The 24,671-nt window shown below is 43.8% G+C and overlaps 1 protein-coding gene across 3 annotated transcripts in view; it reads left to right on the top strand.

Moving 5' to 3' along the window:
* celf2 (cugbp, Elav-like family member 2) overlaps positions 1-24,671 on the top strand; it is a 206,773-nt gene that overhangs the window by 116,856 nt on the left and 65,246 nt on the right. For all 3 annotated transcript variants that reach the window (XM_040147977.1, XM_040147960.1, XM_040147970.1), the window contains exon 3: positions 11,926-12,122. In XM_040147977.1, the coding sequence (XP_040003911.1) occupies positions 11,926-12,122 (197 nt within the window). The remainder of the gene's footprint in view (positions 1-11,925; positions 12,123-24,671) is intronic.

Raw genomic sequence — 24,671 nt, 5'->3', positions numbered from 1 at the left:
GCCTTAACACTTGACTTGACACTTTTTCTGACCAAACTTGAGACCTGACATGCACTTGTGCTTGAGGACTCGAGACCTGACTTGACACCACGCAGCTCTGGTAATCTGAGTTTGAAATGCGGTAGGTAATTAGTGTTGGATTTCTTTATTTAGGATATATAATCTCATAAACGTCATACTTCTATTAGATTAAAATCACTGATGTCTGTGTTGATACTGCAACAAAATAGTCTTCCCAGGACCAAAGTGAAAAACCGAAGCGAGTTATAAAAGCAGGAAAAGTGTCAGGAAAAGAAAGAAAACAAGGGATGAGAGGAAAAAACGCAGAGAGAGTAGATGGACGTCACAACAGGAATATGCTGGATGGCCGGGGTGGCTCGGTGCAGTGTGTGTGTTTACGTGTGTGTGTGTGTGTGTGTGTGTGTGTGTGTGTGTGAGACATCACACTGTAGAATGCGTTGTAAACTAGTTGTATTTCGTATTTAAAGGGAGCCTGAGGTGAGACACACAAACATGCTCAGTCGCAACCACCATGAAATGATCTACGAGGGAAATTAAAGTATGAAGAAGAGCTTACAGATGTGCCCTCGCAGAGAAAAGTAACTTCTCAGCGAGGGCTTTTTTTCCTGGGCGACCACACAAACACGCACACGAAAAAAAAACAAAAAACGTCGCCCTTCCTCGCCATCCAATAAAAAGGTTTCCTACGGCTGTCTGGCTCCACCGTGTTCAGCTTCACCTCTTCGCTTTTGCCCCCCGGCATCTCCTCCACTACTACCACCCCAACTACCACTACTACTAGTACTCCTTCCCCTGTGGCCATGTGTGTGCAGAGCAGCATTGGTGGTTTATTAAAGTGTCAAGGGCGGTCTCGCGTTGCCCTCGCAACAGGAACACACCGAGCGCCCTCTCGGAGTGCTGCGCGCGGGCAATTCCTGCAACAGACGGGTGTTTTCTAGTTTTTATTGGCATCATATATAAAAACAGCAGCCTCGCCAAATGCTAACAGGGGCGATATCCAGGCTTTTGTAACCTTTGTGCTGTACACAGCGTGGAGGTGCACCCACAATGGGACATAATTGTGTTGAAGCCAGTTCAACGAATGCACTTGTGTTGCTAAATCAGTGGTGTTTTGTCGTTGGCAGCTGGCCGCTTCTTCCTTCCCCTCTCTCCCTCTCTCGCTCTTTCCCTTTGTCTCTCTGCGTTGCCCTTATCGCGCCATTTTCTGCCTCTAACCTGTGGTTTTTCTGCCCAGTCGTCCCTTTACAGGTGTCACGACCGATGTGCGTGAACACACATGGGTGATTTATTGTTCAAGCAGGGCGCATCAGTGAGGTTTTTCCATGTTGTACAGGTACACAAAATTGAGGAATTACTGTAAAACACACACAAAAACGCAGTCAAAACACGCTGTAAAGGCCCCTTGTGACTTTTTATTGACCTGCGTCCCAAATCTGGATCAGTTTAATTGAACCGGTACCAACCTGATATGATCCCATCCGCTCTTTCTTCTGTTGGTTGGATCAGCATTGTTGGCCCGTTTTGTGGAGAAGCATTAGTCAAATGGGCCATCATCCCCGTCGGCGAGTCAGATGATGACTTTTGGCAGAATGCAGCCGCAGCGCGATGCCAGACAATCAGAGCCATTGCCATTTCATCACACGGTCGCACGCAGACGCACGGGCACACGCGCGGACTCACACCACAAACAAGCTGTTTCTCATTAAGCCCGCAAACATGAGAGATTGACTGAGAGGAACGGTAGGTGATGAAGGAGGAGAGACAGGGAGCTGAAGGCTTTTTCCAGCAAGAGATAAGAGAGCTGGGGTTGGGGGAAAAAAAAAAAAAAAAAAACGGGTGACACACCACAAATCTAATCGAAGAGTCAAGTGAGAGTGTTTGTGGATTCGTTGCGCTGTCATCCAAAGAGACACCCGCCTACCCAACACCCAATACCCCCAGCTACCCTCACCCCATGCCCCTCCGACACTGCTGTTCCCATAGCAACAAGATACGGGAAGGAGGGGGGGGGGGGCGCGGGGGTGAAGAAGAGAAGAAGTGTGCTAAAGATTACCGTGGAATTTTGCTGCTGCTGCTGCCTGGATTTGACCAATCTGGTGTTGAGGCTTTAAGATGCTCTAATTCCTTTCCCCTTCCTTCCCTCTATCACGTGCGCGCACACACACACACACACACACACACACACACACACACACACACACACACACACACACACACACACACACACACAGAATCTCCAGGTCAGGCAGACATGAGCTAGAAAGCATAATTTTAGGGAGATAATTCCAGGAACCGCACTGTCGAAGTAGAAGTAGGAAGAAGTCCGACAAACTAAAGCAGGTTTTTTCCAAAATACAGGCCCCAAAATAGCAAAACATTACGGCCCGAAGCCAGTGTTTGATAAGAATTTTCCCCATGTGGGAGGTTTTTATTTTTAATTTCGGCAGAGGTTGTATGATCACCTCCATCTGTCCGTTTGTAAGCTTGAAAACTTGTTGGCCAGATGTGCATGAAATTCTCTTTGCTCATTCACACTCCCAAGAGGAAGAAGACTGTTGATACTAGTGACCTTATGACCTTTCCTACAGTGCCACCATTAAGCCGTTTTTTTCGATTTTCAAATGAGGAAAATGTCCTTATCCTTTAGTTGTAAAAGGACAGTATATATATATATATATATATTATTTTTTTTTTTTTACCACATTCATGCTCCCAACAGATAAGAATCTATTGATTTTTGGTGGCCTGTTCAAAATTGTACATTTATTTATTAATCAATGGTATCGGAACAACAGTTCAGGTTTTCCTGCCTCATATTAACCCCTGATAAAAGTTACTTTGATGCCGAGGGTACGACAGTGTTGTCCTTTATGTTTTAAAGGACTATACCAGCGGTGGTGCATGTTTTATCCCCTTTCTCTCCACAATGCGCTGTTGTGTTTCAGAGTGATGTGTTTTTCCTACTATTCCAAGCAGCCACTGATTTCCACTTCACAATATACAGTATATTAGTAGATCGGGCTGCACGTGAAAGCTTTTTTCATTATTTTTGAATGTAATGAATACTTCTATTTATTAATTGGCTGGTCTCATTTCACCAAAAAATTTTTGGCGAATTGGTGAAAAGACTTTTTGTGTATAAAATGTCAAAAAGAAAAATAGTGAAAAAATATTTGAGCACTGTATATGTCAAAAATATAATTTGTTCAGTAAGACAAAGAAAAACAGCAAATCAGCAGATTGATTTTCATATCGTACAGAATGGAAACTAGTGGCTGCTAGAATTTGCATAAACACTGGTATAGTCCTTTAATGTACAGTATACAGTTTTCCAAGTGTTTTTTTGGATCAGGAGATCTTCAGTCGCCTGGGTTTCAGATGTGTAAAGTATAGATAGCACTCTTCCGCAGTTCAGCGTTGAGCACTTGGGTAAGCGTGACTCGCCCTAAGTGGATCCCCTCCGCTCATGTGTCAGTGTTCTCCCCCTTGTTGTTTCTCAAGGCTCTCGGGAGCACACGAAATGCACATCTGCTGCGCGCATGCGTGCAAAGGAGGACGGGAAGTTCCTTTTTGCAACTTTAATAACGTACACACACACACGCAGACGGGATATGCCAGGTGTGGGGTTAAGATTTGTACTTGGTTTGAAAGGACGTCATTCATCAAAAAACATGCTGTTTCTTTATGAACTGTGAGGCTGTCTTTCAATGAATCTAAGAAAAAAACCTTCGGCTTGAATAAAAACGCAATAGAGTTATTCAAATACCAGTTTTCATTGTAACTGTTGAGTCTTCCTTTTGAGTTCTCTGCTGGTCTTCAAAAGGAGCAGACCTGTTTAAGAATTATTGATTTTTTTTTTTTTTAAACCAAATTTATTTTTGCCATTTTTAATATGAAAAGAAACGATACATTGGCAGATTGTTGTTGTTGCTGTTTTCATATACAGTAGATTTCTTGTTACTTTAGGTTTTGGTTTTTTTTTAAGTCCTGACAAACACCTTCACAGACTGAATAGCAGGTAAAAAGTTGAACAGAGCTACCTTACATTAGGTGAGGATAATGAACAATAGCACCATACAATATAATTGGGTACAGCCCGATAAATGCAGAATGGCAGTTTTTATTGATACAGTCAAAACCAATCGCCGGCACCTGCAGTGACTGAATTTACAAAATGCATTTAAGCATTTTCATCCCAGGAGACATTTTTTTTCCTTCTCCTGCAAAGTTTTAAATTGTCATTAATTTTCAATAGAATTCAAGTGTCCGTATCAGGACGGCTTTCTTTGCCACATCTAACAAGGCAGCTCCGGAGGAGGCAGTGTGGGCTCCTCGAGTGCATTATACATGCAAGGAAATCTGAGACATGAGAAACGGGCGAAACGAGAGCCATTTCGCTTGTATCCATGTGTGTCGTGCATCAGTGTGTTTTCTCCACTGTGTAAATTTATGTTTGAGTGTAGGTGCGTGTGTGTCTCCTCTCATTAGCGCGTGGCGGTGTGCGGTAGCTCGTTAGCGCAGAGCTAGCTGAGCGTCGGGGCACCGGTGCAGCTTCATTAGCCACTGTGACATTTATCTGATCGTTTCCCCGCGTCGCATTCACTTGCCACGTCTCCATGGAAACCACAAATGTGTATGCACGCGCGCGCACACACACACCCACACACACACACATAAAGGCACTCATACAGTCTCATATAGACTCATCCTTTCAGCTGGTCAGAGTCATTAATAGATGCTAGCTCCACCAAAGCTTCCCTGCCTCCCCCCCTACAGCAGAGAAAAATTGATAATGAATGTATGAAAAGTGCTATACAGAGTGTGTACCGGTGGCTGCTATCCCTGAGCTGTACCCAAGGTGGGTGGGATATTGTTTATTGGAAAGTTCAAGTGAATCACAAGCGGTATCCTACTCCCTCGTTTGGCTCGAAACGACGGGGCCCCCTGGAGCCAGTTTACTTCGCTGTGAGTCAGTTAGGGGAAAAAAACGGAAAGTGTTCCAAATAACTCGGTCGCTACAGTGCGACCCTCATTTAGCTTGAGTCACTAATCCGCCTCGCACCGCCGGCGACAAAGTCGGCTTCAGAGCGGGATTCAGGGAAAGAAAGCAGGGCCTCTTATGGCGTGTGGTGGGGAAGCCGCCAGTGTTCGTTTACAGTTTGATACAGCAGCAGAAAATATTCAGGACTATGAAAAGAAATGGAGGGGTGTGTGTGTGTGTATATGCGTGCGCGCGTGCTTTTCTAGACGTGTATGTCCCTGTACTTTTCTTGTGCCTCCAAGCGAGGGGCCGCGCACTACGTTGAGGAGAGAGGTCCCATCTTTGCGTGTCTGTCCTGCTTCAGAGTGTCTCTCAAAAAACACAACCAAAGTTTCACGCCAAAATAAGCAACAACCAAAGTTTTAAAAAAAAAAAGCGTTTAACATTCGTAAACTCCCAACCCACCAACTGTAATCAGATTGGGATACAGATTTGCTCGTTGGTGATTGGTGAGTCTCCCTTCTGAGATTGTATGGTTTTCATCATTTTTAGGGGCCTGAAGAGGCAAAACTATGTAGTATTTAACAAGAAAGAATCAAAAATTAGAGCAAGGGCTGAAAAATAAACGTGATTTTTTCAGCTGGATTTCTTTCTTCTTGTTCCAAACCTCTGGAATTGTCTTGCGACCCCTTAGATGCATGTCACGACCCCTTTTGGACTTCCCAACCCGCAGCTTGGGAAGTCTAAAATCGTGTTGAAGATTTCTCTGATGTAAATATAAATCACAAAATGGCAAAGGTATGTACATTTTTATACAAAATGATCAAACTGAAGCTAAGTGCATCGATCTCTTTTCCAGTATTGTCAGTGAAAACTTCTGCAAGTAAAACTTTTTTGTCAAAATGATCAAACTGAAGCTAAGTGCATCGATCTCTTTTCCAGTATTGTCAGTGAAAACTTCTGCAAGTACAACTTTTTTCTGTCAGTTTGAATTACAGTTTTTTGAAATCATTAATTTGGACAACAAACTTTTGTAAAACGATATCATGATATAATCATAAAGTCATGACACATTTCCTATCATTTAATATCATCACTCCGAAAGTGATATTAAGTTATCGCTCAGCCTTTTGTGTGTGTGTGTGTGTGTGTATGTGACCTGATGTCTGTGCTTCCGTTTCAGCATTTTCCACAATTTGAATCAGTTTGTGCGTGTGTGTGTGAAAAAGTCATGTAGGAATTGGTCAAGGTATATACATGTGAGGAGATGTGACTGTCCTGGTCTGTGTGTGTGTGTGTGTGTGTGTGTCTGCCTTAACATGTCAGTACGCGTGCGTGTGTGTTTAGCTGACCTTGGTCGCCCCGCTCCCTCGGGGGGGAACTGATGTTTCTCACTCTGCTTGTCAACAGGATTAGTTCCCCTGTGGGACCGTTACACACCCTGCAAACACGCCGCAAATGAGAGGAGGTGTGTGACAGCTCGGCCCTTCCACGAACCCACCGAAGTGTGCGCGAGCGAGTGTGAGGGATGTTTTGTGGTGCGTGTGCGCTGCGATCGAGGGTGTAAGGGAGTCAGAGAGGATGTGTGTTTTAGAGCAGAAACAGAAGGGAAAAACAGCGGGGGGATCAACGCAGCCAGCCTGAACTGTAGCCTGTGTGTGTACGCATGTGTGGTATGTGTGCACGCATGTGTGATATGTGTGCATGCATGTGTGTACGTGTGCCTGGTTTCTGAGAGAGCCCATGCTGAGCTCTGAGCTGTGCTTACTCCTAGACCTGGCTCATCTGCATCTGTCTCCTCCACCGTCTCCCTCTCTTCTACTCCCACTTTTACTTGCCCGGCTCGTCCTCCCTGTCTCTTTCCTGCTGTCTGCTCGTAGCACATTCCTATCTGGCTGCCCGTTGGACTCCAGCTGGGAACAAGGCAAACAGAGGGGATACCAGGCAGCTAATGTAGTCCAGGTAGCTCCCGGCTGTCACCGTTAACTCTTCATATGTGGAGGCACAGCTTGTTGTCCTTAGTCCCTCTACCTGTAAAATCCACCGTACTTGGCTTGTTTCTTACTGCTGGGCCACTGCAACGGTGCAGCCCGGGACAGTGACCGTCCCTTAGTGACTGATTGACTGGTGCGGGGTAAGTGTGTTAATATGCACCTAAAGTCGCACCGATCAAAATTTTTTATATAAACAATAGGTCACATATCTACAGCCGACATGAGAGGTGTTGCTTGTGGTGACAAACCAAAGAGAATTATCACCCGACTCTTCAGTTCCCCTTGTTTGGGTTTTACAGCCCCGCAACCTCAGTGCTTTGGTTCAGTCTAATCTCTTTCACTGACCTTATTTCCCGGCGGCTGTTTTCAGTTTGAAAAGCTCAGATGAACCGACTGCACACTTACCTGCCCGGCTCGGAAACAGCAAAGAGACAAAGTTAGTGACGAGCTTGGAAACCTAGCTTAGCGTTTAGAAGCTAAAGGCCCAGATTTTCCTCAGGAGTTGATGGAGACTAAAAAAAAGGGGTTTAAGGAGCATGAATATTGGATTTGAATTTGGCCAGAAACATGACTCGGAACGAATGGCGGTTTTGCTAAATGTCTACTGAAAGGCAACTGTTTGCTGACAGATACTAACTTTATACAACGACACTATCAGTGGTGAGTGTAGAGGTTGTTCCCCTGTTGTTCCCCAAAAATGCCAAAGCTTGCTTTAGCTAATTTGGTCCCTCGGTTTTCTGAGCAACCAGATTTCTTGGAAATGATGTAAACAAAAAAACCCAGTTTCTGTACAATCCTGGCTTCCCTGACTAGGCTTCTCCTGGAGAAAGCGTTTCTTGGCCATGTATACGAATAACTGTGTCTCCAAACAGCTTGTTTACATTTTCCTAATCTGAAAACTGACACCAAACAGCTTCTTCTGAGTCTAAACAAACCGGTTCCTACAGCCTTTGACCATTAAGTCCAGACTCATTTGTGCTGTAAGAGAACAGCACAGAGCCTGCTCGCTCACCACGGTTTCAGTTCAAAATCGCGGTCACGGGCAGGGGAGATATCTTGATTACTGACCTGCTGCATGTACTGTACACATGGATTTTACTACGTTACTACAGTGCGTGTAATCGGTGCGGTGACTGGGGAAAGCATAGAGTAGATGTGATATCCAGAAGCTGATGTCACGATGAAGCTGCCAGGTGCATGGATAAAACTGACTCCCCATAAAAACCACAAATTGGTTGTTTTTTGTTTTGTTTTTTTTCTCATTTGGGTTCATATATGCACATGTATGTACAAACAAGATACATCATTGAAATACGACAGCTTACCGGGCTTTGGAAGTCACTGTTTCCACTGTGCACAGAGCCTCTCAAGGTGTTTCCCACCGCCTCTCCTTTTTTTATGCTAAGCTAGGCTAACCGCATCCTGACAGACGTGAGATTGATATTGATCTTCTCATCTCGCTGTCGGAAAGAAAGCCAATTAGTCTATTTGCCAACGCGCTGAACAATTCCCTAAGTAGAAGGGAGGTCTGAGGAGCCGTGAATGTAAAAACGAAGATGATAGATGAATAAATAATCAACCGTCATAAAGTTTTATGGTCAATATTGTGCAGCTGTAGTTTGGATGAACGAGCCTACTGTCTAATGTGAGTGTGAGGTGAGGGAATATCAGCCTTCGGCAGCTGCTTCAAAGAGCTATCCAAACACTTTTTTTGCAGCCTTGCTGAGCACACACACACACACACACACACACACACACACACACGCTCAGTGTAGATCAGCCCTCAGTCACGGCCCTTTGCTGCAGGGAGACTGGAGTGATGGAAGCAGTAGTTAAGCCATTAAGGCAAACAATTGGCTCAAATTGAGAGGGAGAGAGAGAAAAGAAGAGGAAGAAGAGGGATAGAGGGAGGGAGATGGAGAGGCTGTGGCAGGAGTGGATCCACTCAACGACTTAATCCGAGCCCCAGGACACTCTCCTGCTGAGCTTCACACACCCGCGCAAACATCTACGCGCGCACACACTAAAGCTCTGTGTGCTTGCAATAACACCTTGTCAGTCTTGGCCACAGGGGCGATGGAAGAGGCGCTCATTCCTTTGTAGTGAGGAGTCACCTACTTCCAACCACCTCGGGGAAAAAAACGTAGCACGCAATCTACACAAGACAGCTCTGTAAGTGTTTGTACGCCTTATGGCTGCAAGTGTGAAGCTATTCATTGTCTTAGCGGGCGGAGTGAATGGTGGAGGGAGCACAGGGTGGACAGTGTCCTGGATGAGGGAGGCGCTCCTCTGACACCAGCTATTGTATCGTCTCCGCCGTGGACTCGCTCAAACCCCAGAGGCCTCACATAAACAGCCAACAATGAGGGATTGTCTCCAGCTATTCTCCCTCTTTCTGCACTTTTGCTTTCACACACTCAGCATCTATGTGTGTGTGTGTGTGTGTGTGTGTGTGTGTGTCAGAGGGCGAAGGGATGATGTGCTACAGTCTGAACCCAGCGACCGCCGAGGCTCGTCCGACACAGTCGTCTTCGCCGTTTATGTGCCTAAACATCAGCCAGAGATAGGGGCAGCAACTCCTCGTAGCTGTCGCCCTTCCCTCCCTTCCTCCCTTCTTTCCTCTCCTCCATCAGCTGCCGCCCTCGGGGCTCCCTCAGCGCCCGGGCCCCCACAATTTATCGGACAGCTTAGCAAGGAGTGGTTGTTGCCCCGAGGACTGTTAGCACTGGTTTGGCTCGTTGACTCCTTCTCCGGTTTTGGCATTTTATTTGACATGTCCTTTAAGTCCTTTAAAGAATTGGGCATTTCTGCTGAGCGCCTTGGCTCTTTCTGCAAAAGATGGATGGCCCGCGTTCAAAGGTCTGGATGTTTTTTTCCTCCCTCCCAGTCTCTCTCCATATCTCTCTTTTCCCCTCCCTCCTTCCTTCTGTCTTTCTCTCTTGCTGAGCTTTATAGGGTGGTATTAGTGTTGTCAGCTAACCAAGCTCGGGATTTGGCTTTGTTTTGTTTTTGCCTCTTAAGATAATGCTCTTTCTCTCTCCTGCCGAGAATAACAAAAGGGAAAGTAGAGCAATAAAACAGCACAGCCATTGACTTTGGTTTCATTAAATTGGTTTTCAGCCATCTTAAATAGACCACAGGCCTTGATGGCAGTGATGTGTGTGTTTGTAGCCATGTGCGTATGATTGTTCTCAAAACACAGTCACGCTTTCCCTGGTGCGTGCTCAGGCGCCGTTCCCATCTCCGTCTGGCCTTGCTGTTGTTAGCCTTTACTTGCCTTTATTCGTCAAAAAAAAAAAAAAAAAAAAAAAAGAAGAGTCACTGGAGCACGAGTTAGCATTCCAAACTCGTGGACAGACGAGTGTGTTTTGTGAAGATAAGTGTTGTACCTCTGTGTTGAAAAGGGTAAAAGCACTTCATCTCATTTCATATGCATTCCAGATGTGGAAATATAACCAGACTGATTGGCATGTAAGCATCTGTGTCCTGTTAGAGGGCCTGGAGGTTTACTGTACTGGCTCTACAGTCTAATCCCTCACACACAACCTCACGCTGCACACTGCTTTTCCCGCACTCATTTATGCATTCAGACCCGCACTAACGTTCACACATGCAGCGTGGTGGATGCAGACATACGGTACATTACATTCATAAAGTGTCTCTGCTCCTCACCACCGCTCATGCAACAGCAGATCTCATGTCAACAGATACAGTGGGAAAAGTCAAAGAAAAGCATATATATATATATATATATATATATACATATATAAATATGTATATATCTATATATATATATAAATATATATATACATATATAAATATGTATATATCTATATACATGTTTATATATATGTATGTGTGTATATATATATATATACACACACATACACACACACACACACACACACACACATATATATATATGTATATATATATCAGGGATGTCTGTCTGTAAAACCTGAACTGAGCCTGCTGTAAGGAGCTGCTAAGGTACCTGGGAGAATTTAATTAGCGTGGTTCTCACTGAGTTCTCGCTTTATGGTCCCTGTGATGGTCTGAAGGCTATTTGAGAGGCTCTTCCACTGTCTTGGGAAGGAAAATCTGGAAGAGCTCTTGGACTTCTTTTTGGACCTGTATCCATTTTCAAGATATTGGGGTCCCAACATAAGATGTTGGGCATGTTTTTCCTTCCCCGACACGCTAATTGTCTCTAATGTTTCTCCAGTTTTGGTGGTTTTGAATTCAAACCAATTTGAACCATGTTAAAACCCACTGGATTGTCTGAAAAATGCATTGTCACCAAGTGATTTTCTTTTGCTAAGCTTACGTTGTGGGGGCTTTCACAGCAAAGCAATGCTACAGTGTATTTCATGTTACTTTATATGTCCTTTGTTTGATTTTACCTTGTTTAAAAGGGAAGCAAAGCTTAAAGATGTATGACAGCGCTATTTGTAGTCATTCAGCCACACTAAATCATTAGCTTATTGATTTTGACACATGAGAAAAATGACTATAAACAAGCAAGGGTATGGTTTGCGGAAATGCAGCTTATACCAGCCACATGATGGGAAATTTTCTTGGGTTGTGTTATGGCATAAAACTGCAGGGCGATGCCGTTCTCCCAGTACAAAGGGGGCTTCAATTTTAGAGGTCAAGCTTCAGTTCAAGTTTGTTTGTGTCTAAATGGGTTTTACACGGACTCAGTAACAGCTCCCAACCTTGCCCAAGCTCTCTGAGAAGATAGAGAAAAATTATCCAAAAAGCTTTTAACACGCAGTAAAAATGACAAAACCCTTTGTAGAGGCAATTCAAAGCACATAGCACCAGGTAATTCCTACTGGTACCACAAGACCAGAGCTATCGTCGTACCTGGCATAAATATGGCGTATTTCTAAGCTCTTGATGTTTTGCCTGATGTCTTTTGTACAGCAACGGCACGGCCGGAAAGATGAACGGGGCACTGGAGCATTCGGACCAGCCGGACCCGGACGCCATCAAGATGTTCGTGGGCCAGATCCCACGCTCCTGGTCGGAGAAGGAGCTGAAGGAGCTGTTTGAGCCGTACGGAGCCGTCTACCAGATCAACATCCTCCGAGACCGCAGCCAGAACCCTCCACAGAGCAAAGGTACGGGCACACGCGCACAGAGACACACACACACACACACACACACAGGATATAGTTTAAACATGTACGTGGCTATATTTACATTTTCTACATTAGGGTACTCAAGTACAGTTTTAAGATACTGCTGCTCTTTTCTATCGTTTTCTTCTTTCACTCCCTCCTTCCATCGTTCTCTCCATCTTTTCTTACACCTGTCCTTTCCGTCCTTCTTTCTTTCCCCTTCCTCTCTTTGTTCCATTTTTTTGTTCATCCTTTCTTTTCCTTTCCTTTCCTCTCCTGCCATTTTTTCCTGTCCATTCTCTTTCGTATTTCCTTCTTTCTTACTTCCTTCTTTTCTTTGTTTCCCTTTTCTGTGCCTCCTTACCTTGTTTTCCGTGCCTCCTTTTTTCCTCCTTCTCGATCTTCTTTCTCTTATCATATTTTTTCTCCCTTTTTCTACACCATTCTTTATTACGGCCTATCTTCTCTCCCTCCTATTCTATTCTATTTCCTTACTTCTGTCCTTTCTTTGTCCCTTCCTTACCTTGACCTTGTAAAGGCACAAAAGTCCTTTTTGCTGTGAATGTGAAACTTAAACTAAGTATTTTTCCACCCTGTTGTTGCGAGTTTAACTTCAGTAAAGGGTCTGAATGCACCCAGACACATACATTTACCAATATGCACATATGCTGTGCAGACATACTGACATAAAACCAGATACGCATAGAAAAACACACACTCTGTTTACACTTCTCCACACACAGTGGCCCACGGTGCTCAGTGGCTGAGCGGGCCGCCCCACCTGTGTAATGGCAGAACAAATGATATATGTGCAGAATTACACAAGCAAACACACATTTCGTGCACCATTTGAAGACAAAGACTCCCTCCGTCAGACTTACACAGTCAATTGTGCGAAACCGCGCGATTTGCAGCTATTTTCTTCCGTTTCCTTTCTTTTCCCTTTGATGAATTCGTCAAGTGTGAGAGCAAACAATAGAGACAGCAGCAACGAACGGGAAGACAATAGCGCTGCCATATTAACAGGCATCAAATGGAGTGGGGGCTGATGACACTCTTGATGAGACATGGAGAGTGGGAGGAAAGTAAAGAGAGAGAATTGAGAGGATGACAGGAAGGGAGACCTAGCGCTTCCATCCGACTGTAAAGCAAATTTCAAGAGAAGTTTTCAAAGTGTCAGACGAAACAAAATATGAATCAGTCGGGATGAAGCGAATAAAGCAAGTAAACACCCATCTGCCAGAAATCTGTTTTGGGCAACTTGTTCTTTATCATACCTGTCCTGACAACAAATGGATGCACATGGTGATGTTTTAATTTACCAGCTAATGGCAATGAATCCACATAGTGAAACCCTGTATTCTACAAAATACATTCAAATGCTGCTAATTCACTTTGTAAGATACGTTTTGGAGGAAATGTAACCGCTGCCTGGATTACATTCGCTGATAATGGGGGGGTTTTTTTTGCTTCCAATCCAGGAAGCGTGACGGTCTTATAGTGCACAGAAGTCATAAGGAGGAGGTCCAGGTGGATGTTTTGGTGTAGAAAGCATAATACTCAAACACCGGAGACGGGGTTCACGTCCCGTGTCCCCTGTTTGGTTTGGTTTAGGGTACTAAAACACTTAATTATGGTTGGGGAAAGATCATGGTTCTGGTTAAAATCCTGAACACATCAACCGATTTTATCTTGTGATTTAAATCAGTGTTGACTCTGTCGTTACTTAACCCAGACCACTATGTTTCCCCAAGCTTAGCTAAGTGTTCTCAGTTGCCTAAAAAAATTTTTTTCCAGGAATGGATTTTTAAGGGAAAAAATTTCGGGTGGAATTATGTTTCCTGTAAAACCCATTGGCCACTGCAGATGATTTTAATATGAACATATTCTTCAGGAGGACACGCTGGCGATGGGTGACCTTATGGTTAAAACATGTATGATTTTCATTTTCCACTTCTGCAATGAATTTGCACTTTTGCAATGAATTTGAGCCAAACCTACTATAATATTTATTTGCATAGTTTGCTTTTTATTATTACTTTGTATGATTTCCCCCTCTTTTTTTTTTTTTTTTTTTTAATACAACAGTGTACATTCCTCAGATGAATGTAAAAGCTTTTCAGAGCTAAAGAGGCAGGTGAGGTGACGCAAACACTACATTATGACATGCTGTTGAGATCAGGTTTTGACATAAATTGAATTTTCTTTTCAGTAGCTAAAGGGTATGGTGTCCTTCACCTTTCCTCACCTACACACTTCCATCGCGGTCTGCTTCTGTTTTTAGTTTCTCTCTCTCTCTCTCTCTCTGTGCTTTTTTTTCTCTCTGGCTTCCTCTCATTCTGACTGAGTCATACTAGCTTATGAAAGCCTGGAAACAGCGTTCTGCCAAGACCGAAATCAACGCATTTTTGCACACCAACACACTTGTCATGGGCTTTGTGTTTATGTGTTCTTAGCCTTGAGATGACTCCCTCTCTCCACAACAGTCTCTTCTCCCTCCTCTTTTTCTTTCTGCTGCTTCTTAGGAGGAAAAAAAAAAAAAGCCAAAGTTCCTCTTCCTATCTTTCAGCTCCCTCAAATCTCCCTCTCCATCTTCACTACCCTTGAAATCAGTTGTTTTTGTGGTTGATGAGTCAAGAGTATCACTCACTGCCACTTCTACAGGGGATTAAAAAAAAAAAAACGCCACCTACCATGCTTTTTATTTTTCATTCTCTGAATGACGGTCTCTCTCTATGTGCCTCATTTTCATGCCTCTGTGCTGCTGACAGCTGTGGCCAGAGACATTTTGTTTTCCGGTCTTTCTGTTCACCCGTCCTTTCGTGCGTCTGTCCATCCGTCCGTCCGTCCGTCCGACCAATTCTCATGAAGGTGACATCTCAGGAAAGCCCTGAGGGACTTTCTTCATATTTGGCACAAAGGTCCACTTGGACTCAAGGATGAACTGATTTGAATTCGGAGGTCAAACGTCAAAGGGCAAGGTCTGTGACCTCACAAAACACGTTTTTGGCCATAACTCAAGAATGCATATGTTGATTATGACAAAATACACTTCATTCCTTTTATTAAGTTCCTTCAAAGTCTTCCTTATATACAGTTTATTGAATGAGTTTGGACAGACATGGATTTAAAGTGCAACTTGACTGGTTTGCAGTGGGGTAGAACCGCAAGGCGGTGATTCTAGTTCTTCTCTTTCTGTGCTGCGAGGTGGAGTGTTATAAGAGGAAATGTAGCATTTGATTGGGCTATTACTGGCCTTGTTATTCCCAGGCTTTGAGCGCTCTTGTTGTTTTCTCATAGTTAAGTAAGCCGCCTGGCCTCATCTGCACTCACTCAACTCGGGGGAGCTGCAATGGCCCCCTCGCCAGCTTCACTGTTGGGCTGGAGCTGACGGTAATTTCACCGGTGTCAGGGAAACTGTGGCCCCTCTCTTCCCTCGGTGTGTTTATTTTAAATTCGTGACGGTGTTGTTTGAAAAGGATCTTGGCCATTTGGGGCCATATGAGCCCACTCTGCTGCCCCAGTGGCGACCCAGAGGCCCTTTTTCCTTTTTTCTTAAAAAAGCAGTTTGGATTTAAATGAGTTTGTTAGTTCCACTGAGACGCTGAAAAAGTTACACAGCTGCAGCTACAAGTCTTCACAACTACAACAACTTCTCTGGTTGCTTCTTTCAGCTTTGTTTGGATCCTCATTAGCTGACACTCCAGCAACTGCTGGTCCAAAAAAGAACGTCAACAACAAAAAGACAAAAACAGCCCGACATGGTAAACATTAGTTGACAGTGGAAATTTGGCAAGTACAAGATACAGTAACTCCTAAAAGAAATGAACAACTCATATATTTTTGGATATGAGAGCCTGAAACACATTTTGGCAAGACTAAGGCTTGTTAAATTAAAGTTAGCTGGTTGGTGTAGATTTCTTTACATGGGATTTAGATCAGTAAGAATTTCTGCTCTGTTAATGTTCTCTAAGTAGCAGCTAAGGAAAACTGTAGTCCATCAAGCAAGTACTTAGTCGAAGTCAAATCGCAGATTTTCATAAGACAAGGGGCGTGAAGTCTCAACCCCTTTTACACTGAGATTTGGGGCTGTCCCCGGCCAAAGTTGACGGTCATGAGAGAAACGCTGAGATTGTACTGTGAGACACATCCTCCAAAATCCCACAACGTGACTGCTGCTACAACCAGCATTTACAAACCAAACAAATTCAACGTGCAATGCACTGAAGCAGCACACACCAGTGTGCTAGCTAATGCTACTGCTAAAACGTGGGTTCACCCGTGACTAACTTAGCCCTCCTTTCCCCAGCCACAACTCGCTGCCCAATCTCCTCCTTCTCTTTCGAGGTTTTCTGATGCACAGAGGTGCCAGCAGTACGGCCGAAGCTTGTTCACTGGATGCATGACATGAGTTAATGGCTGTATCCCTGCTTGCATCTGTTTTTTCTTTCTATTTACTGTGCATTGTAGCACTAAGATTCACCAGACATTCACCGCACCATGTGAAATGCCTCAAAACTGGTAAAGTACGGTCGGACAGAACTTGCGACCAGGTCTTTATAAACCCCATCTCGCACACTCCATAGACACCTCGAGTCAAGCCTCATTGTAGCCGTGTCCAAGTGAAGTCTCGAGTCCTCATTTTGTGACTTAAGCAGCTCCGGTGCATTAGTGTGTTTTTTAGGTCCAGTTCACATCTTGGGCAGCTGTGGCTCAAGGGGTAGAGAGGGTCGTCCACTAATGTCAGCATGTCGAACTGTCCTTGGGCAAGATACCGGGCCCCCAAATTGCCCTGATGGCTGTGCCCTCTGTGTGTGTGAGTGTGTGTGTGTGTGTGTGTGTGAATGTAATGTACGACTTGAGTGTGCGAACGGGTGAATGTGGCATGTAGTGGGAAGCGCTTTGATTGGTCGTTGACACTGATTATAAATGCAGTCCATTTCCCGTTTACCATTTATAGCAGCTCAATTCATCTGTGTCTCCCGAGTGACCCAAAGCTATAACATTAACTTAATCCTTTTTTCTTTTTTTTTTTCGTTTCATTTCTCCAGCATGTTCGGTTTTTAAAACACTGTTTTAGAATGGCAGTCAGACTTGGGCAGACATTGGACCTGGACAGTTATTAATAAATGAATGATTAATTACATGAGGACGAAGACAAAACCCAAAATTTAATGCTAACTCGGAGCTGTAGGCAAAAAATACAGTTTTGCATGTCAAACCAGAAAGTGGATCTTTGGATCAGTGTAATCCTCATATTTTATTACGGGTATCATCTGGCGTCACATGACGGCCGTAAGTGCTGTTTGAGAGGCTTCTTCAGCCTGAAAAGAATAAAATTCCTCGAGCAAACACAAGTCGTTTTCTGAATATTTTTGGCGTGAAAGAATAAAATTAATCCAAGTATCGTATAAGCCTCCAAAAATCCATATGGCAAATACTTTAAATGATCTCTTTAAGCCTGGTCTACGTTAGTTAGGATCCAAAACTTCATCAATCACGGAAAGTAATTTGAGAGTAAGCTTGGTTTCCTTTAATAAGTTCTCAGATTTGTTGTTTTTTTTTTTGGCCCTAAAGCATTAAATTCTGCCTCTATTGTGTGTTACGCCGAATCCATTTTGTAGTCTGACTCAGGTGTGTGCATTCAGGCTGCGTGTTTGTGTGTGTGTGTGTGTGTGTGTGTGTGTGTGTGTGTGTGTGTGTGTGTGTGTGTGTGTGTGTGTGTGTGTGTGTGAATGTAATGTACGACTTGAGTGTGCGAACGGGTGAATGTGGCATGTAGTGGGAAGCGCTTTGATTGGTCGTTGACACTGATTATAAATGCAGTCCATTTCCCGTTTACCATTTATAGCAGCTCAATTCATCTGTGTCTCCCGAGTGACCCAAAGCTATAACATTAACTTAATCCTTTTTTCTTTTTTTTTTTCGTTTCATTTCTCCAGCATGTTCGGTTTTTAAAACACTGTTTTAGAATGGCAGTCAGACTTGGGCAGACATTGGACCTGGACAGTTATTAATAAATGAATGATTAATTACATGAGGACGAAGACAAAACCCAAAATTTAATGCTAACTCGGAGCTGTAGGCAAAAAATACAGTTTTGCATGTCAAACCAGAAAGTGGATCTTTGGATCAGTGTAATCCTCATATTTTATTACGGGTATCATCTGGCGTCACATGACGGCCGTAAGTGCTGTTTGAGAGGCTTCTTCAGCCTGAAAAGAATAAAATTCCTCGAGCAAACACAAGTCATTTTCTGAATATTTTTGGCGTGAAAGAATATAATTAATCCAAGTATCGTATAAGCCTCCAAAAATCCATATGGCAAATACTTTAAATGATCTCTTTAAGCCTGGTCTAGGTTAGTTAGGATCCAAAACTTCATCAATCACGGAAAGTAATTTGAGAGTAAGCTTGGTTTCCTTTAATAAGTTCTCAGATTTGTTGTTTTTTTTTTGGCCCTAAAGCATTAAATTCTGCCTCTATTGTGTGTTACGCCGAATCCATTTTGTAGTCTGACTCAGGTGTGTGCATTCAGGCTGCGTGTTTGTGTGTGTGTGTGTGTGTGTGTGTGTGTGTGTGTGTGTGTGTGTGTGTGTGTGTGTGTGTGTGCGTGCACGTGTGTGTGTGTGTGTTTATGCTGACTAGGACGGTCTGGGGAATATTGTGGCACTACTGTTGGTTTAATGTGTTCGGAGTTAATAACCAGATGAGTGGATGAGCAGAGGAGGAGGGGAGCGAATGAGAAATGGAGCAATTTGGCATTTTGTGCTGAAAAAGAGATAGAGATGGAAGGAGAGATAAAGGGAGAATGAGACAAAGAAAGCCAGAGGGGTAAACAGAAAGTGGTCCTTTTGCTAAAACGCAACCTTAAGCGCTATGACAGGTTTGTTGCGTGTGTCTGTGTTTTGGCAGGGGATGTGCTATGTCATTTATCTTAATGATACAGCCTGCCCACACGAGCTGCTGAGACACTCGCTTAAATTCACACGCGCATGCACAAAATAAGTTTAATGTCTTCATTAAGGGGCTGTATCCTGCGCAAAAGTCTCTGTGCACAACATGGCCTGCAAATAACTCCAAATATAAAAAATTCAGCATAAGCATTAAGAGACTTGAATTGTGTGGAAATTGAACTGAATGGAAAAGAGATATTATCACTGTAGTGGAGACAAAATGTAATATTTTAAGGCCAAAACTAGAGATCACTATCAGATAAAGGGACCTGTCCAACCTGCAAGTAACACAAAGGCAAAACTAGGGCTGAACTGATTAACCGTTTTTATACCTAAATCATCATTTTCAAATTGCTAGAGCCTCAATTTTTATTATACCTTAATAATTTACCAGCATCTTCAGGTGTATCGAGTGAAAGTTTTGCTATAAGGACGACTGTGGCCGGTAAACTTACACAGGTTGAGTTAATGAACATCAGCTCTGTGAGTTAGCAGAGAAGGAACTCTCGGCGGTTGTCTGGTTGATGTGCTCTCTGCACGCCGCCGTCTGCAATAGTTACACTGGACCAAAGACGACCATGTGCGCTGTTGATGTTTGGAAACGCGAGGGGAGGACTGTGCCCAGAAAAGGCTTTTTTTTCCTACAAGAACAATCTAGGTGACCACCTCGCATCAGCAGCTAACGGGAGGCTAGCAGCCAGCTTGGCAGGCGTTGAGTCTAGAAGACGGACGGAGAGTCGACACAGTTGTCAGAGTCTCTCAGTTTTAAAGCGCCTTCGAGCCGCCCTTATCGTCATTTTAAGGTCACCGCTGTAAAAGCTCCGAACCCTGTCCAGCTCATCGCAGTGCAGAGCTGTTAGCGTTAGCGGTGTTGACAGATCGGTGTAAAGACATCGCCAGATGTGGCCTACTTACTAGTCCATCACTATTACCATAACTGTGCAACCACTGTACGAATCAATGAAAATAATGTCGCTTTTAATGTCATGATTGTATTTGAATTTTATTGAGCAAGGTTAATTATACTTCTAACATAAAATGTTAATAAATATGAGCTTTTCAATAGAAAACCAAGTTTACCTTGAAGTTGACTTTATAGGTTTGAAGCCTGGCAGGACTGAAAAAAACAAGGAATATTTTGTCTGATTCTTTTCATGTAGAAACGAGGAATTTTTTCATTATTCATTGCAAACGCATCTTGTTAAATTCTATTTAGACCACAAATACTGGACTGTCGTTTTAATGTAGTAAAAATTGCAACATTGGCTAGGAAAAAAAATCACGGTGAGATATTTTCTTCAAATCACTCAGCCCTCGCCAAAACCAATAATCTAAGACGTATTCATATAAATAAATATCCATTATTTGGATATCCATCCCAATATTTGCTCTCTGTCCGTGACTACTGCAGCAGAAAAGTGATTCGACCTACAGCCAAAACATCATGGCTGAAAAGACAAACACAAAAGGGGGCCACCTGTAGTAAAATCAGACCTTCAAATCTGAGAAAAGAGACAACACACTGCCACCCACATGGCTTGACTGACAGCTGATCTCTGGGGAAGTGCAGGAGCCACTGCAGAGCCACAACTGCTTAGCACCAGAGATAGACACAAAGGATTTTTGCAGATCCTCCTTGAGTACAACAATAAATGCTCCTTGCCTTGCAACATTTTTTTTCTTCATACGAACCACATTGAAGACAAAAAGTACGATCGATACTGGCCCCTGAGAGGTGATTTTTTTTTTTTTTTTCTCTTGATAAGTGTTTGACCTGGTCACCTGAAATGGATTTTACATCGACCATTATTTTAAAATCTCTAACCTGAAATGTAATCTTGATGGGGGGAAAAAAAAAAAAACCTAACACGAAAATCCAATGAAGATTTGGGAAATAACTTCTAGCCTGGAGATAAACACATGCAGGCAGATTACAGCATCTGATTTTCGATCACTGCTCAGATGAAAATCTCCCTTCCCGAGTTACTCTGATGCCGCGTCCAGGGACCCGCAACCGTCCAATGGAAAACATTCGCTTTGAAACTGCAAGCCAACTGTATCCTCCCGCTCAGCTGTGGCAACGCTGAGCGAACGCTTTGCCGTCCAAGACAATTATCTGCTCTAATGGATTCAGTTGAGACGGGGCCGACCTGAGATGGAGGACTCATTTATTTCATTCTTTCCTAAAGCAGAGCGGCCAATTATATCGCCTTAACTAGACGTTAGCTTTTTTAGCCGGCTACCCAGGCCCAATTAGAGAGCAGCTGCAGGTGGATTTTTAATGGGAGGTTGTGTGTGTGGATTCTCAGCTCATCTGTGTGTGTCTCTCTCCTCTCCATGTTTATACTTTTGCATGCCTCAGCGACAGAGAGAGTTGCTTGGTTATAAGCGAAGTTGCAGAGCTGGAATTTTTTTTTTTTTTCCCTCTCCGAGCATTTCGGGGTCGGCCAGAAAGCGGCTTTGATTTCCGGAAAGTGCTCTGGTTGTTTTCGCAGCAAGGGGAGGGAGCGAAGGAGGATTTGGAGAGACGGGGGGGGGGGGGGTGACACTGCTGCTTTTCCACCAAAGTAACCAGTGGATTGTATAGATTTGTGAATTGCTGAAAGCTGGACCAATTCCTACGTTAACAGGATTAGAACATCAGCCAAATGCCCGTCAGAGATGCAGCATTGTTTGAAGCCATCCACTCATCCTCTCCCTATTTTTCCGTCTGACGATCTGTTCTTTATTGCGCTGTCAAATTCAGAATGTGTTTTCTGTCATTTTTTTTCTTCTTTCCCCCCCCATCCCTGCTGTCACTCAGCGGCTCTTTGACACACATAAATTATACACATTAAGGGGCATTTTTTCCGGCTGTGCAAGAGCGAAAGGGGAACGGTGGGGGGGACATATGAAGCAGTAATTGCAGCAGAGTGTAGTTAATGTGGGTCAGCGGCTGAGTGGAACCCCAGGGGTCGAAAGAAGTGTGGAGGGGAAGGAACTGGAACCGGAGTGATGGAGAGAGAATGGGGTAGTCACTGTGAAAGCCGCAGCCACCCTCAGGTGGAAGGGCTTGGGGTGACGCTCTCTGATACACCCCCCACCTGTCCCTTTTTTCTCCCCTCTTAATAAACCATACCTCCATTCTGCTAGACTGCGGGGCATTACTCCGTTCACTCACCCCCACCTCCTCCTGCCTCAGCCAAACAACTGAATGCTGAATAGAACAGCATTTTCCATCCTGGAGGTTTGGACCCACAACATAAATCTTAGTGGTCATGAGATGATTTTGCACCAAAAAAATAACGTTCCTTTTTTTTTCAGACATTGCTCCAACCTTAACCTTTTTCTGAATTACTGGATAATTTTACCTCCACAGGCCTTTAAATATTATTGAAATAAATGAAATTGAGATGGAAAAAGTACTCTTTGGCTTACTGGTCACAAATTATAGACATATGAAGAGGGGCAGCAAATACAGTATATATTGATTTGTTTGAAGGCGTCACAGGCCAACAATGCTGAGAACCTTTGAATTAGTACGAACTTGCACTTTACTTTGCGTGAAATTCACCACCATCAGTCCCGCTCGGCACGTGCCACCGGGCGATTGCTTTGAAAAATAAACTTGGAGAACAAAAGTAAAATGATAAAGGGCTGTTGTGGAGTCAGGCGCGCCGTGGGATTCAGAAAGAAATTTAGGTACATGTTTTGGGAGGAGATAAGCAAATTGATGAGATGATTTCTGACAGGTGGTGAATTAAATATGTAATAACGATTTAAATGTTGTTAAAAACCTGCCTACAAAGAATCAGAATACCCTCAGGATTCTGATTTTGCTACCAAATCCTGCGAAAGCGGAAGCATTTACGTCAAGAAAATCAGTTTCTTTCCATATTACAGACTGCTGATAGTCCAGTATGTCTAATAGTTTCAGTTTCACCAGCCTTTACTTTTCAAGGTGGTTTAATGGTCTTCCCGCTGGTGCTTTATCTATTCATTGCAACCAGAGGTTTTTTGTTATTTTGTTTTGTTTTGTTGTTTTTTTTCGTTTTGTTTTTTGGGGCTAATGGTGAAGTAAAGTTAAAATTTTAGCTGACTCTTGCAATCATGTGTAGCTTCTCCCTGCATCGTGTTGGGACAGAGTGTGTTTTTATTGCGCTGTAATGTCTTCTTTTCAAAATGCGACTCATTTGGGTCGATGCTGAGGTTCCTCCAGTGGGTTCTTGATGTCAAAGCTGATATTTAAGTTTACTGGTCTTATTAAGCTTTGTCAGAAAACGTCCCTGAAACAGACAAACATTGGTCACTCTGCACTGAAGCCCAGACTAATGAAGGTCTTTTACGTAGATTAGTTGCTGCTTAAGCTAACATGACCCACCCACCTATTCAGTGGCAGGGGAGGCTGAGATGTTCTCTTTCAAATTAAGCGTTACAATTAAAAATTACCACGATGAATTAAATGTACCAAGAAAGTGAAATTGCAGGGCAGGTTGTCACCTCGGAGGCTCCTTGCACCCAGAGTGGTCCGACTGCCCAGATCAGACACGAACAGAGTGGCCCGGCTGGTGCCTTGCTTTAAATAAAGAGCCAGCATCGACCGGTGATACAAATGCTTGAGCCTGAACCCACCTCCAACCTGCTGTCCGTGGGGGTAGATGTGTTGACAGAGTCGGGGGGCTGTGGGTCTTCATTCAGGCAAAGGCCCCCTTCAGCAGCCATAAAGCATTTATGAACAGGCATCTCCCTCCTCTGCTCTCTATTCCACTCACAGCTTCTCCCCTCTTCTTCTTCTCTTTTTTTTTTTTTTTTTGTCTTGCATTAACTTTTTTCCCCACATGCTTTCCATCTGTCTCACCCATACACACACAGGCACACACACAGACATCAGCGTTTAATAGATTTCTTCCCTTCAATCCAAGTTTGTGTGTGTGTGTGTCTCCGGTGTGTGTTTCTGAGTGTCCCTCTTCAACAGCACAAGCAGAGTGTGTCTCCCTGTTCTGAGCCCTCTTGACCTTCAGGTAAATGTTTGTGCTGCGAGAAAAAGAGACACATACATACAAATAGATGGAAGGAGCTTATTCATGCAGGTCTGCAGCATTTTTTCACCTGTTCAAGGTTGTGGTACAGGTATGCTTCTCTGTAAATAAATAAATGCAGACATACACTGGAAATAATGTGTGCGCTCTCAGTGGCTTTCTGTCGCTTTGTGTGTGTGAGGCGCGAGTGTGCTGACTCTTAAACAGGTGGAACTCAAACACTGCAGGGAATGTCTGTGTGCGTTCAAGTGTTTCTTTCTGTGTGTGTGTGTGTGTGTGAGGTCCACTCCGCTGCTCTTTGATCCTCGTCTTGACAGCCCACCACCTGGGACGGTCGGCCACACGCCGCATGGCTCCCAGGCCCAGCTACACCATGGGAATCACAACACACAGCAGCTAACGCGGCGCTCGCAGACAACCCTCCCCCCTGCACATTATATGCTGTCAGAATCGCTAATGCTAACACCAAAAGCTAACCCTCCCATAGACAGATATGCAAAAAAAATGCCGCCGGAATCATAATTCAAAGTGCGCTGGCTAGCTGCTAACACTCATGCAGTGCAGTTGGAACTGCT

This window comes from Xiphias gladius, chromosome 2 (genome assembly GCF_016859285.1).
Source record: "Xiphias gladius isolate SHS-SW01 ecotype Sanya breed wild chromosome 2, ASM1685928v1, whole genome shotgun sequence".
NCBI lineage: Eukaryota > Metazoa > Chordata > Actinopteri > Istiophoriformes > Xiphiidae > Xiphias > Xiphias gladius.
The sequence above is the reverse complement of the archived record's forward strand: the minus strand, read 5'-3'. Positions and strand labels throughout refer to the sequence as shown.